Source organism: Grampus griseus, assembly GCF_964374135.1.
Source record: "Grampus griseus genome assembly, chromosome: 1".
NCBI lineage: Eukaryota > Metazoa > Chordata > Mammalia > Artiodactyla > Delphinidae > Grampus > Grampus griseus.
In genome coordinates this window covers 160,587,107-160,611,486 of record NC_139017.1, presented here as the reverse complement: position 1 = coordinate 160,611,486, position 24,380 = coordinate 160,587,107, and the positions used below count along the sequence as shown (strand labels likewise).

Here is a 24,380-nt window from a genome sequence, read left to right as displayed (position 1 = left end):
ATATTAGATGTGCTGACCTACTGCTTCAGAAATGTTCTCAAGAGGCGTGTGTTCTCAAGTAAATGTGTGTCCGGTCCCTCCAGGGTTCAGTGATAAGAGGCTGAGATGTGGTTCGGTCACTTACTAGGTGTGCTGGGCAGGGTTAAGGGGCTTTGATTTCAGAGAGGCCTGGAACCAGCCCGACTCCACCACTTATGATTGTGTGGTCTCAGTAAAGTCCTTTCTTTTTTTCCAAGTCTTCGTTTTCTCACCTATAAAATAGATAGCACCTACTTTGTAGAGCTTTTGTGGGGATTATCAGATAAAATATAAGACAGATGCTTTGGAAATGTGACTCCTTTTCCTTCTCTTCCCTCCTGTACCTCAGTTTCCTCAGCTCTCTCCCAGCTCCGAGATTTACTTCGGCTGTGTGGGCTGACGTAGTTCACCACTAACATTCAAAACTACCAATCACACAGGGTTTCCTAAACCTTGTCTGTCTCTCCTGCCCCCTCACAGCCCCGGGCACTTAATGCATGCTTTCCCCTGGCTGAGGGAATGGGCTTTATCCTTCCACGAAAAGAGACAAAGGGAGGATTTTGGAGACATGGGGCCAGTGCCAGCTTTTCTAATTCAAGTGAATTTCTTTCTGCAGGGAGTTGGGCCTGGAATGGAGGTGCAATGTCCCTCATCACTGGTACCTTAAAGAAGTTTTTCATCTCATGCTTTCTTAGTTCCTCTTCTGTGACAACATGATGGGCCCCCAGATTCTTCAGTCTGTCGGTCAGCTTCTGGATGTCAGGTCTGGAAACCAAACACAATCCAAGGTCCTCGTCATATCTGCTCACTTTCTCCACGGAAGGCTCCCAGGACCCCTCTGCCACAGCTGTGAGAACCCGAGTTTCTCTTTGTGGGAAGCTAAGCTGGGCCTGGCCACCAGTCTCATCACACGCCAGCATCTCTTGGCCTCAGCTTCCTCACTGGCGTGAGAGAGCACTGGGTGGTTTCTACTGCTCCTGTCAGCTCAAGGACGCTAGAAACCATCTGGGCTCAGGGAGGAGTCATTTCACTTCCTGATTTCTTCTACTGAAACGACAAACTCTGCTTCCTTTCCCCCTCTTTTCAAGGGGCTTTTCAGAGTGTTGTGCAAACACACTCCGGTCCAGGAGTGGCTCTGAGCCTCTTTACCAAGGCAAACAGAACAATTTTTTTGTCAGCACAACGGAGGGGATGGGGAACTGAAGCGAGTATCAGTTCTCCTGCCAAGGCTGGGCTTCCCTGAAGAGACACAACCACGTGCGTGGATGGTGAGGCTTAAGGAAGTTGGAGGATATGATGGAGAGAGAACAAATTGGGAAACTGAGTTTGTCATTGGTTTGCTGTGTCTTCCTGAGCAAGTGGCTTCCTCCTTCTGATGACAAACCTGCCCCATCTCCTTTACATCTGTATTTAGTGCACTTCAAAGTATCACACAAATGCAAGGGAAACAAGGGCTCTGGGTTAGTTGGTTCACAGAAAGAATAACACAGCTTAAAACATTCCCAAATGTGAACTGTGGTTTTAAAAACATGAGGTTTATCACAAGTCAAGAGTCTCAGAAACTCTTAGCTGTTCACTAAGGGCCTTCTCCTTCCTGCCCTCCCTGTACATTTCAGAGTCATTCATCCTATAGCCAAAAGCCACTGGACTTCAGTGCTGGTGGCTGACTCAGCTATAAGCCAGCTCCTGCCCGCAGGAAAGGAAGACCGCTTACGCAAGGGCGCCACCTGGTGGAAACGTGGGCACCCGCGGGTGCCAGGTGGAAAGGCCCAAGTGGTGTGCTGGGATCAGGCCTTCCCACGCACCTGTCTCGGACCACGTTGATGGTCCTCAGGCCCAGGGCTGCGGCGATCTGGATGACTGCTTGCCCCACTCCACTGTTGGATGCATTCTGGATGACAGAATCCCCTGTGGAGCCAGGAAGAGACTCAAGTTGAGACCTGTAATAGGTCAAGGGCTTCCAGCCTAGAATCCTATTATAGGGCCGGAGGGGGAGTCCTCAGACTCTGAAAGTACCCAGGACCTGCTGCTGAGCCTTCTCAGTCCTTGGACTGTTGCTCACTCTTCTCCCGTGCCCCCCAAACCTCTACAACACCCATGAAGCCTGCCAGGGTTCAGCAACTCAAGAGTTCACACTGGATGCAACTTAGACCCTGCTGTGTAAATGATTTTGCATCCTTCATCATCCTCCCAATTTTTATGTCCACAAGTCTCTGCTTAGGTTATTTCTTTGGCTTGCAATGTTTTCCTCTTTCCATCTCCCTTCATTTTCAAATCCTATATATCCTTTGAAGGACTGACCGAGTGTGGCTCCCTACATGAAGCCTTCCCAGATTCTTCCCCCATGCACTCCCACAGCACTCTGCGGCCGTCTCTGTTAATGGTCACGGTCAGTCCTGACTTATACTTACTTGGTTGTTATCTCAGTCCATTTCTATCAACAGGCTGCGGCTTCTTGAGGGGTAGATGCACTGCCTCAAAATGGGATTAGAGCTGCACTGGAGAAACTGGCAGCCCCTGAAACAGGGACCTCCGGATAGTCTGTGGTCAAAGCCGAGGCCTAACTTTGGACTTAGCCAACGGGGGAGGCCACGGGCCATGCTGGGAAAAGCATGGGCTCTGGAACGAGACATACTGGGGTGTGAGTCCCAGCTTCTCCACTGACTGTAACGGAAAGTGAACGGGGCGGGATGAGTCCTGACCTCTTTGAACTTCAGTTTCTCCCCCATGAAACAGGAGTCCTAGAAGCACCCACTGGGGTGCTCCTCATTAGAGCCCAGTGCTGTTGTGTCCGGGAAGGGGCTCTGTTCCCCTGAAATGCTATCTGGGTTTTGAGAGGCAGCAGGGATCTTGTGCTAGAGACAGAGGAGTTTCTGGAAGAAGGCCCATCCTCCTTAGGGTCAACCTACAGATTGTCACCCTTCAGTGGGTTATGAAACCAACCTAGTGGGTTGCAAACTTTTTTTTTTTTAAAGTTAAAATCAAGGAAAATAGAATAAGAAAATAGTGGAGTGCATCACACATAGTGAGGGTAAATATTACTCCATGAAACTTTGGTTTTCAGTACATATATATTCATATACGTCTATATACTGGATGACAATTTAAAGTGTAATTCTTACTCTGGGTCAAAATCACACGTTTCACACCAGCCCTGGGGCAGGAAGGTGGAGAGATACACCATGGGCACAATAGGCCACAAAAGGTGGGTGGTGTCACAATAGCCTGATGTGATGACCACAGCTGCAGCCCACATCAGAGGGGGTCTGAGGGGAGAGGATGCAGGCGACCAAAACATCTGCTGCACTGGGACTTCAGCAAAGGTCCCTGATCACACCTGCTGGCTTTCTGCACTTCAAGAGACCTAGGGCTGCTCTGCCACAGCTGGGAGAACCGGCATTTGTCTCTGCAGGAAGCTGGGACTGGTTTTCAGCCAGACTTACGCAGAGCTGCCACCGAAGGTGATCACACTCCGGTATCTCTCCATCTCAGTTTCCTCGTCGGCATGACAGAGCTGGACTGGGTGATCTCTAGGGCCCCTGCCAGCTCCCGGATATGCGTGGTGTGTGGGGTAACCCTCCAACCACGGGGGACGGGAGCTGGTGGGTAAGTGGCCCAGCCTCCTGTCACTTGGAGGTTAGTTCTGAGGAGGGTTCTGTGAGGGTCTGAGGAGGGTCCCCAGCAGGACTGGGCCCCGGTTGCCCACGGCAGGAATCAGCTTTCGCTGGCTCTTCCTCCTTCCCTGTCCCTGTCCCCAGTCCCTCACTCTTGCTTCCTGGGGTCACCTCCCCAGCGAACGGTCGGCCCCCAGTTCTTTTCTTAGGCTCTGTCAGGGGAACCTGGAATAAAACACCTGGCTTTGTCATTTCCTTGCTGAGTGATCTCATACAAATAACTTACCTCTCTGGACCTCAGTTTCCTCATTTATAAAAAGGGAGAATGATAACAGCAGTGCACCTTTACTGTGCTGTATGCCAGGCCCTGTGCTAAGTGTCACACGGCATGTTTCAGTGAGTCCTCAAAACCCCTTACTCCCCATTTTACGGATGAAAAGTCTGATGATTTGAGAGGTCAGTTCCCAGTTAGTGAGGCGAAGCTGGGGTTCAGACCCGTGCTGTGGACCTCATTGCACCGCTCTGACGTCCAGTGCGTTTGACGGGGCAATGCATGGAAAGGCACGTATGTGGACTGGAAAGTGCTCTGGCAGTGCTGAGTGGAAAGACTAACACTAAGTTCAGCATTTTATTGAAAACACAGGGACTGTGTCTATGTTGTCTGGCTTTGTAGCCCCAGAGCTCAGCACAGCTTCATACGATTTTGCTGAATGACAGAATTCCATCCCAAGCTCTAGGGAATGTGACCCTTCAGCGGTTTTCTAGGGTGTACTCCTCATGAGGTTTCAGCATGTTTTCCAGGATCCAAGCTAACACCTTTCCATGTAAAGCAACACCACCACCCAGGTTGGGGCCATTTTCCTCGCAGGTAAGTTCCCAGGCCTCGGGGTCGGGACACGGGTCACACCCCAGTCAGGAGTACCCGGCCTGCCCACCCACTGCGGTTCCTACCTGGCCGCAGCTGCTCGAAGTCCATCAGCATCCGGTAGGCCGTACAGGGATTGACGCCCAGGGTGGCGGCGCTCTGAAGAGGGATGTCACTCGGAACCGAGATGAGCGCTTCCTCGCTGAACACAGCCTCGGTTCGCCAGGTTCCTAAGTGGGGGGAGGCCAGGGGAGTAAGGAAGGACCCCCTCCATGCCCAACCCCACTCCCCCTCCTCAGTGGACGGGCATCGAGGACAGCGGACTTCAGTAATACTTGGAGAAAAAGGAAAATCCCGAAGCCTTTTTGAACGTCTGAGTCCTCGTGATAATTACGTTAGGGACACTGTGTCATTCCCACGCCAGTTACCAGCGGTGTTAGCTAGTGTCACACAGCAGGTGGCTGAGGATCTCAAACTACTGGACTCGGAGGGTGAGACAGCAACATCATTACCAGGGCAAGAGAAGTTGAGAAAGCCCCATTTCCCACTCGGCCCTCATTCTCACCTAAGGCAGGGTGACTCGGGTGGTATTATGGAAAAAAGCATGAAAGCCAAAGGCAAAGGCCGGGGTGTGGGACCTGGCTTTGCTGCTCTGCTAGTCTGAGCACAGCACTAAGCCACTGAGATTTGGTTATTCTAATATGTAGATGACACTGGCAAGAAGAGCCTTGACTGGCCTCCCCCAAGAACTGTTGCACAGATCAAATGAGATATGGGAAGTGAAACAATCCTGTAAACTGGAAAAAAATGCTCATTAACCCCCAGACCACATTCCAGTTCTAGACAAAAGAATAATAAAATGTCCAATTTAAAGTCCTCACTCGGGCTTCCCTGGTGCCGCAGTGGTTGAGAGTCTGCCTGCCGATGCAGGGGACACGGGTTCGCGCCCCGGTCCGGGAAGATCCCACATGCCGCGGAGCGGCTGGGCCCGTGAGCCATGGCCGCTGAGCCTGAGAGTCCGGAGCCTGTGCTCCGGGAGGGGCCACAACAGTGAGAGGCCCACGTACCGCAAAAAAAAAAAAAAAAAAAAAAAAGTCCTCACTCAACAGGGCAGGAACTGAGGCTGTGACTTGCCCTGTCGCCCAGCTCCCTGGGCTGCCCCCTTCCGTCTGCAGATACTCATCGGGCACCGGCTGTGAGCCAGGCCCCTCCAACAACGACACAGTCCTTACGTTCGCAGTGTGCTCACTCCAGTGGAGCAGAATAGGTGAGACACGAACAAGCAAGTACAAGAATTCTAAGTTATACAGAGGGAGAGAGAGAGAGAGAGAGAGAGAGAGAGAGGGAGAGAGGGAGGGAGGGAGGGAGGGAGGGAGGGAGGGAGGGAGAGAGAGGGAGAGATGGGGAGAGAGGGGGAGAGGGGGAGAGAGGGGGAGAGAGGGAGAGAGGAAGAGAGGGAGAGAGGGAGAGAGGGAGGGAGGGAGGGAGGGAGAGAGAGGGAGAGAGGGAGAGAGGGGGAGAGAGGGAGAGAGGGAGAGAGGGAGAGAGGGAGAGAGGGAGAGCAGGAGGGAGGGAGGGAGGGAGGGAGGGAGAGAGGGAGAGAGGGAGGGAGAGAGGGAGGGAGGGAGGGAGGGAGGGAGGGAGAGAGAGGAGAGAATTACTTTAGATGGGAGTCAGGGACAGCTTCTCTGAGAAGGCGACAGGCTAAGAGTTGAAGGATAGAGATGCAGCCTCTCAGAAGCCACAAAGAACATTCCAGTGGAGGAAGAAGCACGTGCAGAGACTCTGAGGCAGGACAGACATAGGAATGGAGCAGGAAGAATGCACACCGGAGGGGAGAGAATGGTGGGAAGAGTGGCTGGAGACATGGCCGACGTGGCACAGGCTGGACGGACGTCATACAGGCTTTCATGATCTTGACTCACAGTAACCGTGTGTTACAGTCTAACTCTGTACACGTACATACGTAAATACACGTACACATACACAGATTCATAACAGAAGCCAAAGTTTCACGGAAAAATACTTACCCTACTCTATGTGATGTACTGTTATTTTCTGTTCTATTCTGACCAACTTTAACAAAAGAAAAATTCTGTTTGCAACCCACTGGATTGATTTCGCTAATGGGTCACAGCCTGCAGTCTGAAAAACATAAGGGCTCAGGGTCATGGCATAAAGAACGGATTTTATTTTAGTGATAGGAAGCTTTAATTTTCTTATTTATTTATTTATTTATTTTTTGGCCACACTGCACGGCATGCGGGATCTTAATTCCCCGACCAGGGATCGAACCTGTGCTCCCTGCGGTGGAAACGCAGAGTCTTAACCACTGGACTGGCAGGGAAGTCCCAGGAAGCTTCCAGGAAGCTTCTAATTTTAGAGAAGCCTGAGGTGATTGGATTTATGCTTTAAGATCACTTTGTTGCTGCGTGAAAAAGACGGTGGCGGGGGAGCGGAGGGGTGGGCAGAGTAGGAACAGGGAGGCCGACCAGGGGGCTTCTGGAGGGGCCCAGATGTGAGGTGATGGTTGCCTCGACTTTGGCAGTGGGGATGAGGAAAAGCAGATGGACTCGAGTTATGTTTTGAAGATAGCACCAACAGGATTTGATGAGCACTGGGTGACAGGTCCTCACCCGTGCAGGCGGGGTCCTGTACAAAGCAGAGAGTCAGGCAGATGCGGGTTCAAGCCCTGGCTTGCCGCGCACTTGCGAAGCACCTCAGGGAGAGACTCGGAGCCCTGCTAGCTTGGTGTCTGGTGGCTGCGACGTCTCAGGGGCCCTCGGCCCACCCTTCCAAAGCGCTCGACTGTGACTCATGACCCAGCGGCTGGGGTTCTGACAGTGCCCTGGCTCTACGTGGTCCAGTGTGGGGAGCAGGGGCCAGCCTAGACCGCTAGCTGTGCTGCAGGAGGGGAGAGCCAAGGTGGGCTTTAGGGGCCAGGAGCTGGCGATAGGAGGCAGGAACACTCTTCATTAAAGGCTGTGTCAATCCCAGAGTAGATTTCTGGCTGAGAAAATAAGAGGTTGAAAAACTGAAGGACTGCTTTGGAGTCCCGGAGGCGCCTTGTCTGTCTCTGGGCTTGGTGCAGCCTGGTTTCCAGATCTTCAGCGTCAGCTTCATAACTATCACCCTCATTCATCTTAGTCAACGTTTACTGTACTCTGCTCTGTGCCAGACGCTTAGTGAATGGCTTTCTGTGCGTGAAATCAAAGGTGTTTTCTACTTCCCCTTAGTGGCAGGACAATGGAAATCCAACCCTTGACACGGATTTCTGGGGCTTGGCAGTCCCTAATCCTCTTCTTAAGAGGACCTGGGTGGGATGGGATGGGGGCAGCACCCACGTCAGCCTCCAGGGCTTTAAAGTAGAAATGCTTAGACTTTGGAGTTGGAGAGACCTGCTTAAAAGCCCTGGCTCTGCCACTCACTAGGTGTGTTGACTTTGAATGATCACTTCACCCTTTTTGAGTTGTAGTTTTTCTAATCTATGAAATACAGAGAATAACACTCCCACTGTAGTGTGAAGATTAAGTGATGACATTGCACAGCCTGTCATTGTGCCGGGTACACAGTAGGTGTGGAACATGCCTTGGTCTCCTTTTCTGATCTGAATTCCCAGGCCCGAGTTCTGAGGACTCCCATTCCACACTCACGTGCACCTGACCCTTAAGCATCTCTGTCATCTAACGCAGGGGTCCCTAACCTATGGCCCACGGGCCAAACTTGGCTCACCACCTGCTTTAGTAAATAAAGCTTCATTGGAGCACAGCCCACTTTTTAATGTATTATTCATGGCTATTTACATTGGCAAGGTTGGGTAGAAGTGGAATGGCCTGCAAAGCCTAACATATTTACTAATTCGCCCTTTAAGAAAAAAGTTTGCCGCAAATTTAGTGTTTGCAAAGATCATTGTATGTATTCCCTCAGTTGACACAGACAAGGCAACGCCTATTAGCTCCATTTTAGAGATGAGGAAACTGAGGCTCAAAGTAGTTGTGATTTAAACAAGGTCATGGGGTGGTGGGGTGCTGGTGGTGGAAGGAGGGCCTGTATCTCATTCCCAGGCCAGTGCTTGCTATGCCCCATGCTGCCTCATGCCTTGAGTGTTTCCAATGAGAAAGCCAGTTCACACATTAGCTGGCTCTGTCTCCCTTGGGATTGGTTGCATGTGGGAAAAAGCTGGCTACAGGCGCGGCAACAGCTGAGTAGCTCAGTGTATGAAAAATGCCCAAGATCTGGCCAGCTGAGGACTGATCTCTTTAATGACTGCTACTCTGCTAAACGGCAGTCTTCACTAGAAGAAAGACCATGCCTGTTCACTGCTGTATGTTAGAGCCTGGCACCCTCAGATGCTCACAACATGTTTACTGAATAAACTGAGTTAATTAGCATCCTGACAATGATAAAATCCTCACCCCCATCCTCTCCGACTGCTTTAAAAGAATCACCTTTCCTCCGGGGAGAAATCCCTGCTCTGGCTATCACCCCCCCCACACGTGCGATTACGCACACACCTGGCACATGTCCTTTATTCTCTCCAACCTCACCAAGCTTCTAGGCCCACCCCGTCGCTCCAGTCCTACAGCACCACTGGCTCAGGCCCTCACCGTCTGAAGCGTGGATTGCTCAGCCACCTCCTCGCTGGCTTCCTGCCTCCACCCTCTGCCCTTCCAGAGTATTCTCTGCACTGCACAGATCTGATCAAATCATTCCTCATGTTCACTCTTCATCAGGCCCCCAGTGACTGTGGATGCGAGCCCTGCACGACCAGGTCCCAGCCGACCCCTCCGGCCTCTTCTCCCTATCCACCCATGACCCAGCCATACTGAGCTACCTGCAGTGTGATGATGCCCTGCCTTCTCCATCACCACACCTTTGCCCATGCCGCATTCCCTGCCTGGGAAGCCCTTCCTCCCCTGGCTGTACTTCTACTGTCTTCCAGACCCAGTTCAAGCATCACTTCTCTGAGAAGCCTTTCCTAATGCTTCCCAAGATAGGGAACTCTTGCCTTTGTGTTCATCCTGTGATTACACCACTCATTACACTGCACTGTATTAAGTGCTCTTTTCCCACTCCCAGCCAAGAGCACTTTGAGGGCAGAGACTGTGTCTGACCCACGTTGTGTGCCCGTCACTCTGCACGGGGGCTGGCCCGAAGCACCAGTCAGTATCCAGTGAATCCTTACACATCTCAATTTGCTCACCTGGCTGTGCTCGTTCACTGCCAGGGGACTTTCGGAGAGGGTGGGGCCGTTCTTGGCACTTCCCTGATCTCAGAGAAGGAAAGAACTTCTAGTAGACTCCTGGTGCTGTCTTCTCTCGCCTGGTATATTTTTCTTTCTAGAACTGCTCCTTCCTAACCTCTGGGGCTGTCGACCACAAGGCCTCACTCTCTGTACCACAGAGGTTGGCAAGAGACTCAACCAGGGCAATTGGAGTGGCCTAAGCCCACCCGCTAGTGATAGGTTCATGGATGGGCAAGGATCCAGACAGGGCTGGTCAGAGCCCTTCTGGGGGATGGATATGGTTGTATTGGACACATTGTAGAGGACATGCTTCTTCGTTTGCTCTCAGGATGATGTAAACCTCAGGCTGCTGGTGGCCATCTATGAAAGGTATATATCAGAGTGGGTCTGAATCTTACCTCCACCACTTATTGGCTGGGTGACCTTGGACAAATTGCTTAATCCTTTACATTTACTGTAGTCTCATCTGCATAATGGGAATGATAACAGTATCTACATCATGTTGTGGGAATGACTGAGTAAATATAGGTAAAGTGCTTACAACAGTGCCTGGTACAAAGGGAGTGGTCAATATTTGTTGCTATTCCTATATCACTGTGTGGGGAGATCCCATTGGAGAGCTGATGAGAATAAGAGAAAGAGGTCTCATAGCATTGGTGTTTCTGGATCCAGCTGTGCCTGAAGCCTTCCATCTCTTGCACTTCCCAGTTCCACAAACCAATTAACTTCTTTTCTGATAAAACAAGTTTGAGTTGACTCTCTGCAAGTTATAACCCAAAGGGTCCTCCCATTGGAGTGTAGTGGGAAAAACGGAGGAGACAAGAGTCCAAGGGGCTCTCCTTTTAGTTAGCTGTTTGCATTTGGACAAGGGCTTCTTCTTAGGTTTCAGTTCTTCGTATGTCCAATGGGGTGGATGTCAGCCCTGCTTCCCTCTTGTGGCTCCTGTCAGGATCTATCTGTATAATGTTTGTGCCTCAAAAACGACCAAGTACGAAAACACAAATCTCACCAAAGACTCTTTACCACATGTCACAGAAAACCCTAACTCTCAGCATGGCTTTCGCAGGGCCTTCCCCAGGCGGCCCCACCTGCTCTGTAACCTCCCCTTCACTTTTGCAGTCCTCTCTCACATGCTCATCCTCTGCTGTGGCTACACTGGGTTCTCCTCCATTTCCCAAACTCACCCTTGTGTCTTTGCTCATTTCGTTTCCTCTAAATGCCACGATTTGGAGCGCATCTCTACCTACCAAAATTCATCCATCAAAGGTCCCTTCCAATGAAGCCTCCTCCACGAAGCCCTGATCCTTCCTTAAGACCGTGTCTCTCTCACACAGAGTCGCCAGAAGTGTCCTCGGCTTCCTGTGAACTTGCAGCACTCCCTTTACGGAGGTTGCTGGTTTGGAGATTTCTTCAATTAGGTTTTAACCTCCTGGAGGGAAGGGGCTGTCTTATTTGATTCCCCATTGCACCCTACATTCCCTAGGGATGTAGGGATTCAGAGACTCATAGCTCCAATCAACATGCGCCCACAGTGATGAGAGCAGGTGTGTCACCTCCTGAGCAAAAGAAACAGAACTGCCGCTCTCCTGGTCCAGCTTCCATCCCCACTGGAGGTGGGTATATGGACTTAATAACAAACCCTGTGCTGCTTACTTACAGAGACAACGAACGGACGTGTATCTCGTGGGTGAAACAGGATCTGAAACAACAAAAAGCTGCAGACACCTGGAGAAACTCACCCAAACCAGCATTCGCTGGAATCACCCAGTCTCCTGGCTTCACCCTGGTCACACTGCTGCCCACTGCTACGACCTGTCCAACACCTTCATTCCCTCCAACAGCAGGCAGCTTGGGAAGGAGGCCATAATTTCCTAAGGGAGAAGAGCACAGCATCATCCAGTGAAGCCTGGGCAGTGAAAGAGCATGGACTTCGGAGTCAGACAGACCTCAGCCTGTTCTGGCCTCTGCCTCTGACCGGCTGTGTAACTAACCAACCTCTCTGAGCCCGAGCTTCTTCATCTGTAAAGGGGGATAATACTCCTCAGCTTCATGGTTATTATGAAGATTAGATAATGTAGGAAATGAGCCCGGCATATCGCACACTTCACAAGGGTTGGTTTGCTCCCCGCTGCAATCTTCCTAACTCAAAAAGCCTCACATTCCAGGGAGGGGAGGCCAGAGAGGGCTCACACGGCCTGTAGACGGCTCATCTGGAGAACAGCTGCTGCTAATCACAGGAATTTCACACCCACACCTGTGGAGGAATGAAACCGAGGTGGCGGCTAAGCAAAAAAGCCAATTAACATAAGCCACAGAAACCAAGGTTACCTTGGATCATATTAATGTCAGATGGATTGACAGGGGCTGCCAGCATCTTCACATGGACGTCTGATCCGCCCACAGCAGCCAGCTCCAGGTTCTTCAGTCTAAGCACAAAGCCAGAGAGAGATGTTCATGTCAGCCAGGCTAGCCAGGGAGTCTTTTGCTCAAATCATCTCCCCAAAGTAGGTCAGGCAGCAACATTTTTGAGCTGCCATTGTGTGCCCAGGAATTAGGGTTGTTAAGAAAGAGAGGAGCTATAAGGAATTAGTACAGGACACAGAGTAATGCTCATTAACTGCAAATGGAAAGTCCCTAGTGACCTTTCCACTCCACCACCCACTCTAGCGCAGAAAATAGCTAAAACTCCTTTGGGCATTGTTTAGTAGTGGTTAGCGATGCTAAGAATCACCTGGTATACTAATATTATGGCTTCTCAGGCCCCAGGGCTGACCTACTGAATCAGAATCTCTAGATAAGGGGCACCCCAAGTGGTGAGGGAAATAGAGACGGCCCATGGAGTTGGGAAAGAACTCCCTGGGTGACTGTGGTTCACCCCCTGGAAGGATGTCCCTTCTGGATGAGGATCTGGTCTGTCAGAAAGGATGCTGGATGGAGAGCTGCGGGCCTCAGGTGTGAAACTCCATCAAAGGATGGCTGCGTCACTGCAGGCAGGTTTCTTCCCTGCTCTAGGCCTTCGTTTCTCCATTTGTAAAATGGGGGTGATGCCACCCTCCCCCCCACTTGCATTTGATCACTTCCAAGAGCTCTTCCCATTTCAAGCCTGTGTGGTAACTCAGAGTACTCACAGTGGGTGTGCTGCAGACATCAGGGGACTAACGTCTTTATCCACTGGAATGTTGGTTAATGGGTAAAACCTGCCCAGTGGCAATGCCCATGTGCTGCTTTTTTTTTTTTTTAATAAAAGGAGACCTTCCAACCAGAAAGGACTGATCAGTGTATTAGGCCAATGGATCCTCATGACTTTTAATTATCAGAGATTCCTTTTCTGTCTCTCTCCATACCTCTGAGACTTCATGTTTGCAGTGCTTTTCTCTGCCCAAATGTACTTGTTAATAATTCTCCTTATTTTTACTCACCAAAGGCAGATATAAAAGCCAACCAGAGGTTCTTAGCATTAGGCAACAGTGTCACTGCACTAAGCTGATGTAATTCCACCCACTTCCTGCTGAAATCTGATCTTTTAATTATACCTGAGGCTCCACTTGGGGTAAAAGTGTGATTTCTAAGAAATCGCTCGTACTAAGTAGTAATAATTGTGGCAGGCATTTGTGAGGTGTTTATTATACACCAGGTATAACACACCTGTGCTAAGTGCTTTAAACACATAATCTAAGTGTAACACCCCTGTGATGAAAGTATGACTATTCCCATTCTATCAAGCAGGAAATGAAGGCTCCTGGAGATGATGAAACTTACGCAGTGTAAGAGAATTGGTCAGGGTGGGGCTTATCCACTTTAAGAGTTGGCTCTCTTACTTACCTTGCTCTAAACCAGTACCTGAAATGAGCATGGGAATCCCTCTGACTGCCTACGAGGACCCCTGGGGACCCAACGTGGGAATCCCTGTACTGGATTATGACCAAAGTAAGGGAGGCCATGCTTTACCATGATTGAGAAACAGCTGCAAAAAATCAAAATAAAAACACTCTCTACAGAAAATGGTTAACTAGGAAGGAGTTGATGACCAGGGCAGAGAGAATACAGAAAGGGCTTTTTTTTCCCTTTTAGGTTAAGTATTAAGGAATGTATGTTTTTGTTTTTGTTTTTTGCGGTACGCGGGCCTCTCACTGTTGTGGCCTCTTCCGTTGCGGAGCACAGGCTCCGGACGCGCAGGCTCAGCGGCCATGGCTCACGGGACCAGCCGCTCTGTGGCATGTGGGATCCTCCTGGGCGGAGGCACGAACCCGTGTCCCCTGCACCGGCAGGTGAACTCTCAACCACTGCGCCACCAGGGAAGCCCGGAATGTATGTATTTATACGTAGCTGGAGGAGGGAGAGTCCTCGTAATAATAATAACTACTGTTTGAGTATGTACCAGTCAGGCACGCAGCTGAGTGCTTTCCGTGTGAGCTTTCGTATTATTCTGATTTTACAGCGGAGGAACAAAGGCGCAATAAATAACTTGTTTCAGGCCACCAAAAGTCGTTAAGTGGCTGATATGGTTTGAACCTGGCAGTCTGACGCTAGAGAAGCCGGCTGGTGAAGGGCTGAACCCACACCACGCAGAGGGCTGCAAGAGAAGCCTGGAGTAGTGGGCAGCCTTGACCATTGCTGGGCCTGCTTGGGGAGCTGGGGGCCAGGGGGAGGGCTCCACAGCCTCTCCACCAGGATAAGGAGGGAGGCGTCGGCCCAGACGGCACTGTTTCTCTGTGAACACATATGTAAGTCTGCCCTCCAGAGAAAAATCCTGCCCAGAGCAAATGGATTGTGGACTAGCTGCCCCTTTATATCATCTGTACTGCTTCTCTCTTGCAGTTTGACAGATAATCAGAGTTTTTCTGTAAGCTGACAGAGTCCACGTGCTCAAGCTACTTAAAGACATTTTTTTCCTGCACATTTTCTACACGCTCTTCCCTCAGCCCAGAATTCCTTTTCCACAGCTTCTCTGCAAAGTGAGAAATTGAACTCACCCTTTAGGACCTGGCTGAAATTTTACTTCCCCTAAAGCATCTTTTTTTTTGTCATGATATATTATTTTTTTTTTAACATCTTTATTGGGGTATAATTGCTTTACAATGGTGTGTTAGTTTCTGCTTTATAACAAAGTGGATCAGTTATACATATACATATGTTCCCATATCTCTTCCCTCTTGCGTCTCCCTCCCTCCCACCCTCCCTATCCCACCCCTCCAGGCGGTCACAAAGCACCGAGCCGATATCCCTGTGCCATGCGGCTGCTTCCCACTAGCTATCTACCTTACGTTTGTTAGTGTGTACATGTCCATGACTCACTCTCGCCCTGTCACAGCTCACCCTTCCCCCTCCCCATATCCTCAAGTCCGTTCTCCAGTAGGTCTGTGTCTTTATTCCTGTCTTACCCCTAGGTTCTTCATGACATTTTTTTTCTTCTTAAATTCCATATATATGTGTTAGCATACGGTATTTGTCTTTTTCTTTCTGACTTACTTCACTCTGCATGACAGACTCTAGGTCTATCCACCTCATTACAAATAGCTCAATTTCGTTTCTTTTTATGGCTGAGTAATATTCCATTGTATATATGTGCCACATCTTCTTTATCCATTCATCCGATGATGGACACTTAGGTTGTTTCCATCTCCGGGCTATTGTAAATAGAGCTGCAATGAACATTTTGGTACATGACTCTTTTTGAATTTTGGTTTTCTCAGGGTATATGCCCAGTAGTGGGATTGCTGGGTCATATGGTAGTTCTATTTGTAGTTTTTTAAGGAACCTCCATACTGTTCTCCATAGTGGCTGAACCAATTCACACTCCCACCAGCAGTGCAAGAGTGTTCCCTTTTCTCCACACCCTCTCCAGCATTTATTGTTTCTAGATTTTTTGATGATGGCCATTCTGACTGGTGTGAGATGATATCTCATTGTAGTTTTGATTTGCATTTCTCTAATGATTAATGATCTTGAGCATTCTTTCATGTGTTTGTTGGCAGTCTGTATATCTTCTTTGGAGAAATGTCTATTTAGGTCTTCTGCCCATTTTTGGATTGGGTTGTTTGTTTTTTTGTCCCCTAAAGCATCTTTTGACCCTCTTCTTGGCCCTGAAAAAAATCACTTGCTCCACCCTCAGTGCTCCCATTACACAGATGGGGGTGACTATGCCATTTAAGACCATCTAGTTTATGAAGTCTTTTCATAATTTTTTTCAACTGATCACAAATTCACATTCCTTTTCCAACTCCTGGGGCCGGATGTCCTCCAGAGTTCAGGCCCGTGTGTTAGCTGCACCCCTCCCTAGGGGACAGGCAGCACTCCCATCAGACACATTGTTCCTGAAGCAAAAAGTAGGAATATTCACACTAAGTGGGTTGAACAGTGACCATATAAAAACCTCACTCCAGATTAGGTTTTGCCTCCAAATGAGTTATGAAAAAACGAAACTGCTAGTTTTCAGAGCTTTCTGGATTTTGGCGTGCAGATACGACTTCGGATTTGAATCCAGGTCTTTCAGACTCAGTTCAGGGTACTTTTTACTTATCACTCAGTTTTAAAGTCAGAATGTGTGTTGTCTCCCTACTAGGCTGTAAGCTCACGGAGGGCAGAGAACTTTTAGTCTTAACTCAGTGTTCAGCACAGCATCTGGGACCACAACAGTGCTGGAGAATGCTTCTTAAAGAAATTGTCCCATTTTCCTCTTTAGTGAGAAAATGTGGTGCAAAAGCGACAGTCAGGGCGTCAGGGGAGGGGCTCACACCCCAAGGACTTAGCTACTGAGGCTGGTACTTGCTCTCCCTGGTCCTGGGCTGTTTAGGAAAATACCGCTGAATGATGGGTACAAATAAAAATGGAGATTATCCTTAAGGGAGTTCAATCTAAGCAAAAACCCATGCCTCTTTTCCTCACAGGAGAGTGCAGATCAAATTTGCAGTACGTTTGTAATTCTTAAAAATCTAGATGACCGTGGTCAGGATAAGAATACAGGTAGCTCTCAGTTCATAGATGAAGGGTAGAACATGGATTTGGAGTGAAACAGGTAGTCCTCGGTGTGAATCCTACCTCAGTCATCGACCAGCTAGCTGAACCTCACAGTACTCATCTGTGGAATGGGAGAACACTAGAAGTCAGCTCATGGATTAGGTGAGTTAATGGACATAAAGCACTTGCTAGAGTACCTGATACACAGTAGATGCTGAAGAAATGTTAGCTGTTGTCAGAGGTGGGAATATCCAAGGAAACCTCTGAAACAGCTGGCTATACCTCTGAAAAAAATCAATGAATCACTCAAAGGAAGACGGCAACTTTTCGGAAAATTCAAGTAAATTTAATTAAACAAATATTTATCAACAGTCCTACTAAGTGCCAGGGACTGTGCCAAGGGCTTTAAAGATGAAAAAAATAGTATCTCCTGCCCAGGAGATTGATGGCGTGGGGACTCACATGTGGAAACACTGGGAGGGCGCTTGTAGTGCTAAAGCCAACTGAGTGTGTGACCAGCCGGAGGGATAGCAAAGGGTTACCAAAGGGACTTCGGAAGGTGTGATATCTTAGCTGAAGCTTGAAGGATAAACAGGAGCTTATGGGGTGGACTGAGAGAAACGAAGGATTTCCTGCCAGAGGGAATGGTAAAGAATCTGACCTGATGGTAGGCCAGGCACAGGTGCAGTCTAGGTTGGAGTTGTGGGAATGGAGAGAAGGATCTGATAACCTGGAATCTCTTAAATAAAAAGTGGCATTGATATCACTTGGCGACTGACTCCATGGGGGTGGCTGGGGAGTCTTTGATGGCTCCCAGGCTTGGGCAACTGGATGTTGAGATAGGAGGAAAGAAGAGTGGCTTGGAGTGGGGAGGAAGGTGTTACATCTGGAGCCTGAAGCAGGTGGCCTGCAGTACGGAATGCAGCAGAGGGTGCTCTGCACTGGACACACAGAGGTGAGTCAGCTGCGTGTAGGTGGAGTCTAGGATAGTAGATAAACTTATTCTGGGTGATCTGGCTGGACAATTAAAGCTCCAGACACTGTGCTTAGCGTTCATATACAAGATGCTGTTGAGTCCTCAAGTTGTCTGGAGGGTGTTGTCACCCCAATTTTCAGATGGGAACTGAAGCTCAGAGAAGTTAAGTAACTTGCCCAAGGTTAAGCTGTTAGTAAGTGGCAAGACTTGATCTTAAGCTTGACTCCAAAGCTCAGACTGTCGAATACTAAGCCGGCATCCCCTACACTGTGTGTGTGGAATCTCTGTCCTGGGAGATATTAATAGGTATTCCCTGGGGTCCAATACTTTTGGGAAACGCTGCCTACTAAACTCCCTTTATAAGATTCAAACTGCACATTAGAGTCATAAAGGCTCTGAGAAGTCCTCCAGTAAAGAAACCCACGTGGCTTTGTGTAACCCAGAGTTTCCAGAGTTAACTCAGCTGAGAACACTACCCTCACAGCACACTGAGTACCCCAGACAGCAGTTTGAAAAGTGCTGCACTGGGCTGCAGCCTGCTCCCAGTTCTCTTCTTTGTCTTCTGGGAGCCTAGCTGCTCTGCACCAGTTGAAATTCACAGAAGTGGGAGGGAAGGGGAGTGGGGCAGGAGACGGAAAGTTGAAGCTGCAGACAGAGGTGGGTGAGGGCGGGGACAGGCCTGACACAGGCTGCTTGCGCAGGGGGAGGTGTGTTGGTCCAGCTGCGTCTCACCAGGAAGACCAGCCCCAGCCTGCCCCACGGAATGCCATCAATACTAGACACTGCTGTTCCTGCAGACAGTTCTAACAGCGTCGTCAAGGATACCATTCTGCCGAGACAGGAAGGAAAACCGGGCCGAGTCTGAATTCCAGAGTTGGACCTCGGGTGTAATGATAGCAATTTCTTGGTTTTTTTTGCTTTAAACTCACCGAAGGAACTGGTGGCTGTGTTATGGAGTGCAAAGGAGGCACCCAAACACAGCCTGGCTGGATCTCAAGACACTTTCCCAAGACTGTTCAGTCCCTCCCCTGTGAGTAGTGGCGCCACGCGACTCGGAGGGATGCCTCTGCCTTCATTCGACAGATCCCACACTGGATAAGGTCACAATGGCTCCTTTGAGGCAAAGGCTGTACACCTGTGATGCCATATGAACTACAAGGGAGACAAAAGCAGGCAGAAGAAAGAGCCTTTTGAGAGAGGGGGAAAAAGAGGCCAGTACTCTGGGGCCTGGCTCAGTTATGCTGGCCGTGTAAGGCGGGCATCAGCCAGCTCTGCTAAGATATCTTTCCTGCCTTCCGCATTTAATTAGCAACCATTTGTACTTATCTTGCATCTTCCACTCAATCACCTCAAAGTGGTCCCTCGTCATTTTGCGCAGGAAGAGTTGTCATGGGCCACGGAGACTTTCTCCTCTGCTCATTACAGAGAGCCAAGAATGTGCGTTCCATCACAGAGCACTGGGGGAAGGTAGCTGATGTCTTACGTGGCTCTCCCGGGTCTGTCTGCAGTCCCCGTGGTCACAAACAAGCCGCCTTCTGTGATTTAGTGAAGTGCTGGGCATTTGATTAATCGTTAATAAGCAGGGCACAACCGGGCAACTGTGGAGGAAGCAGGGGATGCTGGTGGCCACAGCTGGGGGGCTTCTCATGGAGTCCTGGGCGCTCTGCCTCTCCTGGGCAAAGCTCACGAGTTCTGTGTTTCTTCGTGGTGTGCGGACACTCCCGATTTCCTCCCTGCGCCTCTTCCGGGTTCTCTGCCTCCAAGTCATCTTGCCTTCCCACCATTCAGGACTTTTTGTTCTGTAGCACAATCGCTTTGAATGCAAGGGAATCAGAGACAGATGGCAACTTCTGCAAGTTTCTACCCAGGGTTGGCAAAGAAACCCTCTCCCTACCCTCTCAATCTCCTACGTCCCTCAGCTAAGATGACCAGGAAGGTTGCGAGCCCCATAACATTCTACATCTGCTGACATCAGGAAACTTGCGTGAAGGGAGCTGCAGAGAGTCTGCTGCTTAGTCTGCTGAGGCCTAACTCTCCTTGCTGCCTCAGAGAGCACGACTGGGCCACAGCAGGGGGCAGAGGCCCCGCCTGCAGCTGCTTTTCTCTTTGATGGGTAGGACGATGACCATGCAGCCCCTGCCTGCTGGGCCTCTGATTGTGTAACTAACCAATGGCAAAGGGGGCCCTTGGTGAAATCTTGTGCCCAGGACCCCTTATTTCAAGTCACATCGTTGCTCCCTGGAGCAAACACTGGCGAGCAGGCAGTCCAACACCTGCTTCAGCTTCACAGACTTGCCGGAGCTGGACGATTGTTGGATCAGAGGACTCAAGCCTCAGAACCATTTCCACGGCTGCAGGATAATGTTGAGAAGGGTACTGAGGCCTCATTGTCTTGGCAGGAAAGAGTGTTGTTTGGGGAGAATGAGGCAAAGAGGTGTGTAGGTTCTGAGGTACATAGAAAAGGGAGCTGTGAAGATTGTCACTGGCACAGAAGACAGGGCGGGGGGATGGCACGCATTCCCATGTTTCCTGCTACTGACCTTGGTCAACCCCTTTCTTTTATCAAAAAACAAATGAAAAGAATGGAATAGCACAGGGAACTATATTCAGTATCCTGTAATAATCTATAATGAAAAAGAATATGAAAAAGAATATGTATATATAACCGAATCACTTTGCTGTATACCAGAAACTAACACAACATTGTAAATCAACTATACTTCAATAACACCCCCCCAAACAAAACAAAACAACAACAACAACAACAAAAACTGAAAAGAATGGAGACTGGAGTGATGTCCTCAATCTAACAATGAGTGGCGTGGGTGGGACTACAAGCCAGGCCAGTGCGCTTGCAGGTGGTCCCCAATGACACCCCTTGAGCCACAGATTAGCCTCATGTTATCTTTGCTTTTCCTTCTCTAAAATGAAGACCCTTCCCACGCCATCCAGGGTGGGAAAGACCTGGAATCACACCAGCGTGCTTGCAGGAGCTGCTAGGAGAGGGCCGGATGATAAGAACTTCCTCCCAGACACTCTGCACGTTGGAAAGCCCTGGTCTACGGTGCAATCCCTCAGAGGTGTGCTGCCAAGTTTCACCCTCAGAGGAAAGAATGAGGAAAAGAGGGTAGAAGGGCTGGGCCCCAAACCCGGCCGCGTCATGTGAAGTCAAGAGGGAAGGTAATGTCACGGTGTCACAGGATGTGAAATCCAGCTTGAGTCTGAATCCTGCGACTTCAGGCTCGCCCCTTCTGAGCCTGTTTCCACAGATTCCTCCCTCAAAGATCACATGTGAGGGCGCCCAACGAATATTCCTTAGTCAGACACACCACATTTTCTCTTCCCTCTGGGCTTCTGCCCATGCAGGTTCTTCCACTTTCCCTCCTTATATACGGCTCACCTGATCTTCTGGGGGACTCAACTTAGATCTCATGTCTTCAGAGAAAGCATTCTGACCACCCCGAGGGGGTAGGGTCGGGTGCTCATCTTCTGGGTGTCCACAGACTCTGAACATAGATATCATAGCACTTACCCCTGGATCATCTCCTGGACTAGAATGTGAGCTCCTTGAGGGAAAAGGCCACAGATTATCAATCTCTGCGCCTTCAGCACCTAGCGCTCAGTAGGCCCTCGAAGAATAAATGCTGGTTCACGTGGTAGGTGCACAATGAGTTCTGTCCTCTCCTCCATTCATGACCACAGAAAATAGCTCCAGGAGACAAACAAGCAAACAAATACCAGTTCTTAGGGTGCCAAACCAGAATGCTAAATTTTTTTTCAAAGTACTGTAATTCTGGTTTAAAAACCAAGTCATTTGCACAGAGTTTTGGTTTTAAACACTGACATCAACTGTAAAAAAGAAGAAATCCCCTGAGAGTAAACAGTGCCCTACAGTGAGAACTCACCACCTATACAACCTGGGTCCCCACCACATGCTCCCCCAAATTCCATCTGGCTAAGACAGAAAGGGTATTTGTCCAAAGGTTTCACAGCTTCATTTCATTCTGTGCTAGCAGCAGGCAGGTGAGAAAGCCATGATGACTAGGATGCTGTTTTATGAAAATCTCAGGATCCTGAAAAGGGGACGAGACAGAGGATAGCATTCCTACCATCTTCCCTGGGGGTGGGGAGGGGGCTGTGCGTCCTATGAAGAGCAGAGACTTGGGGTCACCTGAATGACCTAGAATTTCGCCTTCTCTTCTGACCTATCTTCTTCCCAGTATTATACTCCATCTCATGCTCAAAAAACATTTGCAATGACTGTCATTGTTTCTTCAGGCCTATGTCTATATCATGGACCTTTAGTAAAGAAGGGACATCCTAGTTGTATGATCTTGGGCGAGTGACTTTCAAGTGTCTTGAGCCTCAGTTCTCTTATCTGTAAAATGGTGATAGCAATGAGCAAACTGGGTTACTGTGATTTTTATTTATTTTTAAAATTTAATTTTAAAAAATAAATTTATTTATTCTATTTATTTATTTTTGGCTGCGTTGGGTCTTCGTTGCTGCGAGCGGGCTTTCTCTAGTTGCGGTGAGTGGGGGCCACTCTTCGTTGTGGTGTGCGGGCTTCTCTTGTTGCAGAGCACAGGCTCTAGGTGCATGGGTTTCAGTAGTTGTGGCTCACGGGCTCAGTAGTTGTGGCACACGGGCTTAGTTGCTCTGTGGCATGTGGGATCTTCCCGGATCAGGGCTTGAACCCGTGTCCTCTGCATTGGCAGGCAGATTCTTAACCACTGCGCTACCAGGGAAGCCCCTACTGTGATTCTTAAAATCCATAATATATGTGGAGAACTTAGCCCAATGCCTGCCTCATGGTATGTACACAATAAATGAGAGCTGTTTTTACTATAAGATCCAGAGAACATCAAGTTCTAAAATGGGACTTCCAGGAACAAAAGGAAAGAGGACATTGGAGTTTCTTGGAATTATGTCATAGAGAATCCAGAACTCTGCATGAGGGCTGATGGTCATGGGGACCTCTGAAAGTTCTGGAATGTTTGTAATTCTCCCATCTTTGTAATTTTCTCCTGCAGTCTTGCTTCATTTAGGTCAGCAGTTCAATTCTTTACATGAAAAAGGCCCAAGTGCTTATTTAGGGGATTCATTTTGGGCATAAAAGAAAGAAACTCTAAGAGACCAAAGGAAAAGGCCTTAGTAGAGAACAGCTGGAATGTTTGGGGCCAAGAGGAATGAAGAGAGGGACATTCAGAATGTTGACACAAGAACAGGAGGTCCCTGGAGGCCGCATTCTGAGGAGTTCTGCAACCTCTCAGATCTGAGCAGACTCTTTCTCCTTCCCTCCCTGCTGTTCCCAGAGCTCCGCCCACAGTGCAAGTATCGCAAACCACAGCAGGTCGGGGAATACTCTGCTCGGACTCTGCTCAGACACCATGACCCCACCTGGTGTAACCTGACACATCCAGTCACCAGGATGTTTAAAGGACACCTGATTCTTTCTGTGACAGCGTGGTTACCCTAAACCACCTAAGACATGACTACAAAGAAGAGAATCCCAGCCTCTGGCCTCAGTCCACACACGATCAAGTCAGGTCACCTGAATCTGGGTCAGGAGGGAAAGCTGCCCTTCAGGGGCGGAGAGAATTACTGCGTGCCTGACAATCCGTATCCACAGGGCAATGGTTTTCAACCCTGGCCTAGGCATCAGAGTCACTTGGAGAGCTTTAAAAACTCAGATGTTTAGGGCTGTTCTAGACCTGCTACGTACCTCGGGAGTGGCACCTGGGAATACATAGTTTCCATAAGTGCCACAGGTGACTGAGATGTGAGGCGAAGCTTGAATACAATGCTTCGTGGAAGTATCATGTCTTGAACTTCCCGGAAATTATCAGGGTCCCACACAAGAAGACAAGCTGTCTTTCTTCCCTAAGTGGCATCTGCAACCAGACCGGTCTGTTCTAGCTTCCCTGACTCTCCAAGGGGAGGGAATCAATCAGGAGGCAGCTGCACTCAGCTGCCTAACCTTCCCAGGCCTTTTCACAGGTCCCTGCACATTGGAGACGCCTTCCTCATCACCACAGAACTCAATAAAAGGTGCACTTATTACAGAAATTAGATTCAGATTCAACAAACGTTTTTGCAGCTCCTATTTTGTGGCAGGTCCTGCACCAGACGCATAAATGACAAGCCTGTGAGAGAGGCACTACATCGTTCCTGTTTGGGGTGCACTCTCGGAAAAAGAGTGTTCATCAGAACTTTACCAACTCATTACAGCAATCCTCAGGGAGTTGTCTTCCCAACATGGTGATTACCTATGATCAACATACAAATTGGGGTTTATTGACTGACGTGTCTTCTCAACATTCTTTTCAATTGCTCTAATGGTGGATGTGGCTAGGCTGAGTGCATGACTGTGAAATTATCTGAGGCTTAACCCCTTTGGCTGTCAAAACACCTAGCTTGTATTTTTTTTTTTTTAAGTAAAAATATGGAACACTTCACAAATTTGCATGTCATCCTTGCGCAGGGACCATGCTAATCTCTGTATCGTTCCAATTTTAGTATATGTGCTGCTGAAGCCAGCACTCTAGCCTGTATTTTTTTTTTAAATAAATTTATTTATTTATGGCTGTGTTGCGTCTTCTTTGCTGTGTGCGGGCTCCTCATTGTGGTGGCTTCTCTTGTTGTAAAGCACGGACTTCAGTAGTTGTGGCACGTGGGCTCAGTAGTTGTGGTGCACAGGCTCTA

General features: G+C 49.1%; 1 protein-coding gene across 3 annotated transcripts in view; it reads right to left on the bottom strand.

Moving 5' to 3' along the window:
• Positions 1-24,380, bottom strand: part of MECR (mitochondrial trans-2-enoyl-CoA reductase) — a 30,463-nt gene that overhangs the window by 4,521 nt on the left and 1,562 nt on the right. Inside the window, exons 2-7 of one of the 3 annotated variants that reach the window (XM_082672187.1) lie at positions 12,071-12,168; positions 11,738-11,761; positions 11,482-11,613; positions 4,584-4,727; positions 1,824-1,926; positions 681-783 (exon numbers count right to left, since the gene is read on the bottom strand). In XM_082672187.1, coding sequence (XP_082528313.1) covers positions 681-783; positions 1,824-1,926; positions 4,584-4,727; positions 11,482-11,613; positions 11,738-11,761; positions 12,071-12,168 — 604 coding nt within the window. The remainder of the gene's footprint in view (positions 1-680; positions 784-1,823; positions 1,927-4,583; positions 4,728-11,481; positions 11,614-11,737; positions 11,762-12,070; positions 12,169-24,380) is intronic. The other 2 variants (XM_082672188.1, XM_082672189.1) reach the window with 2 other exon arrangements.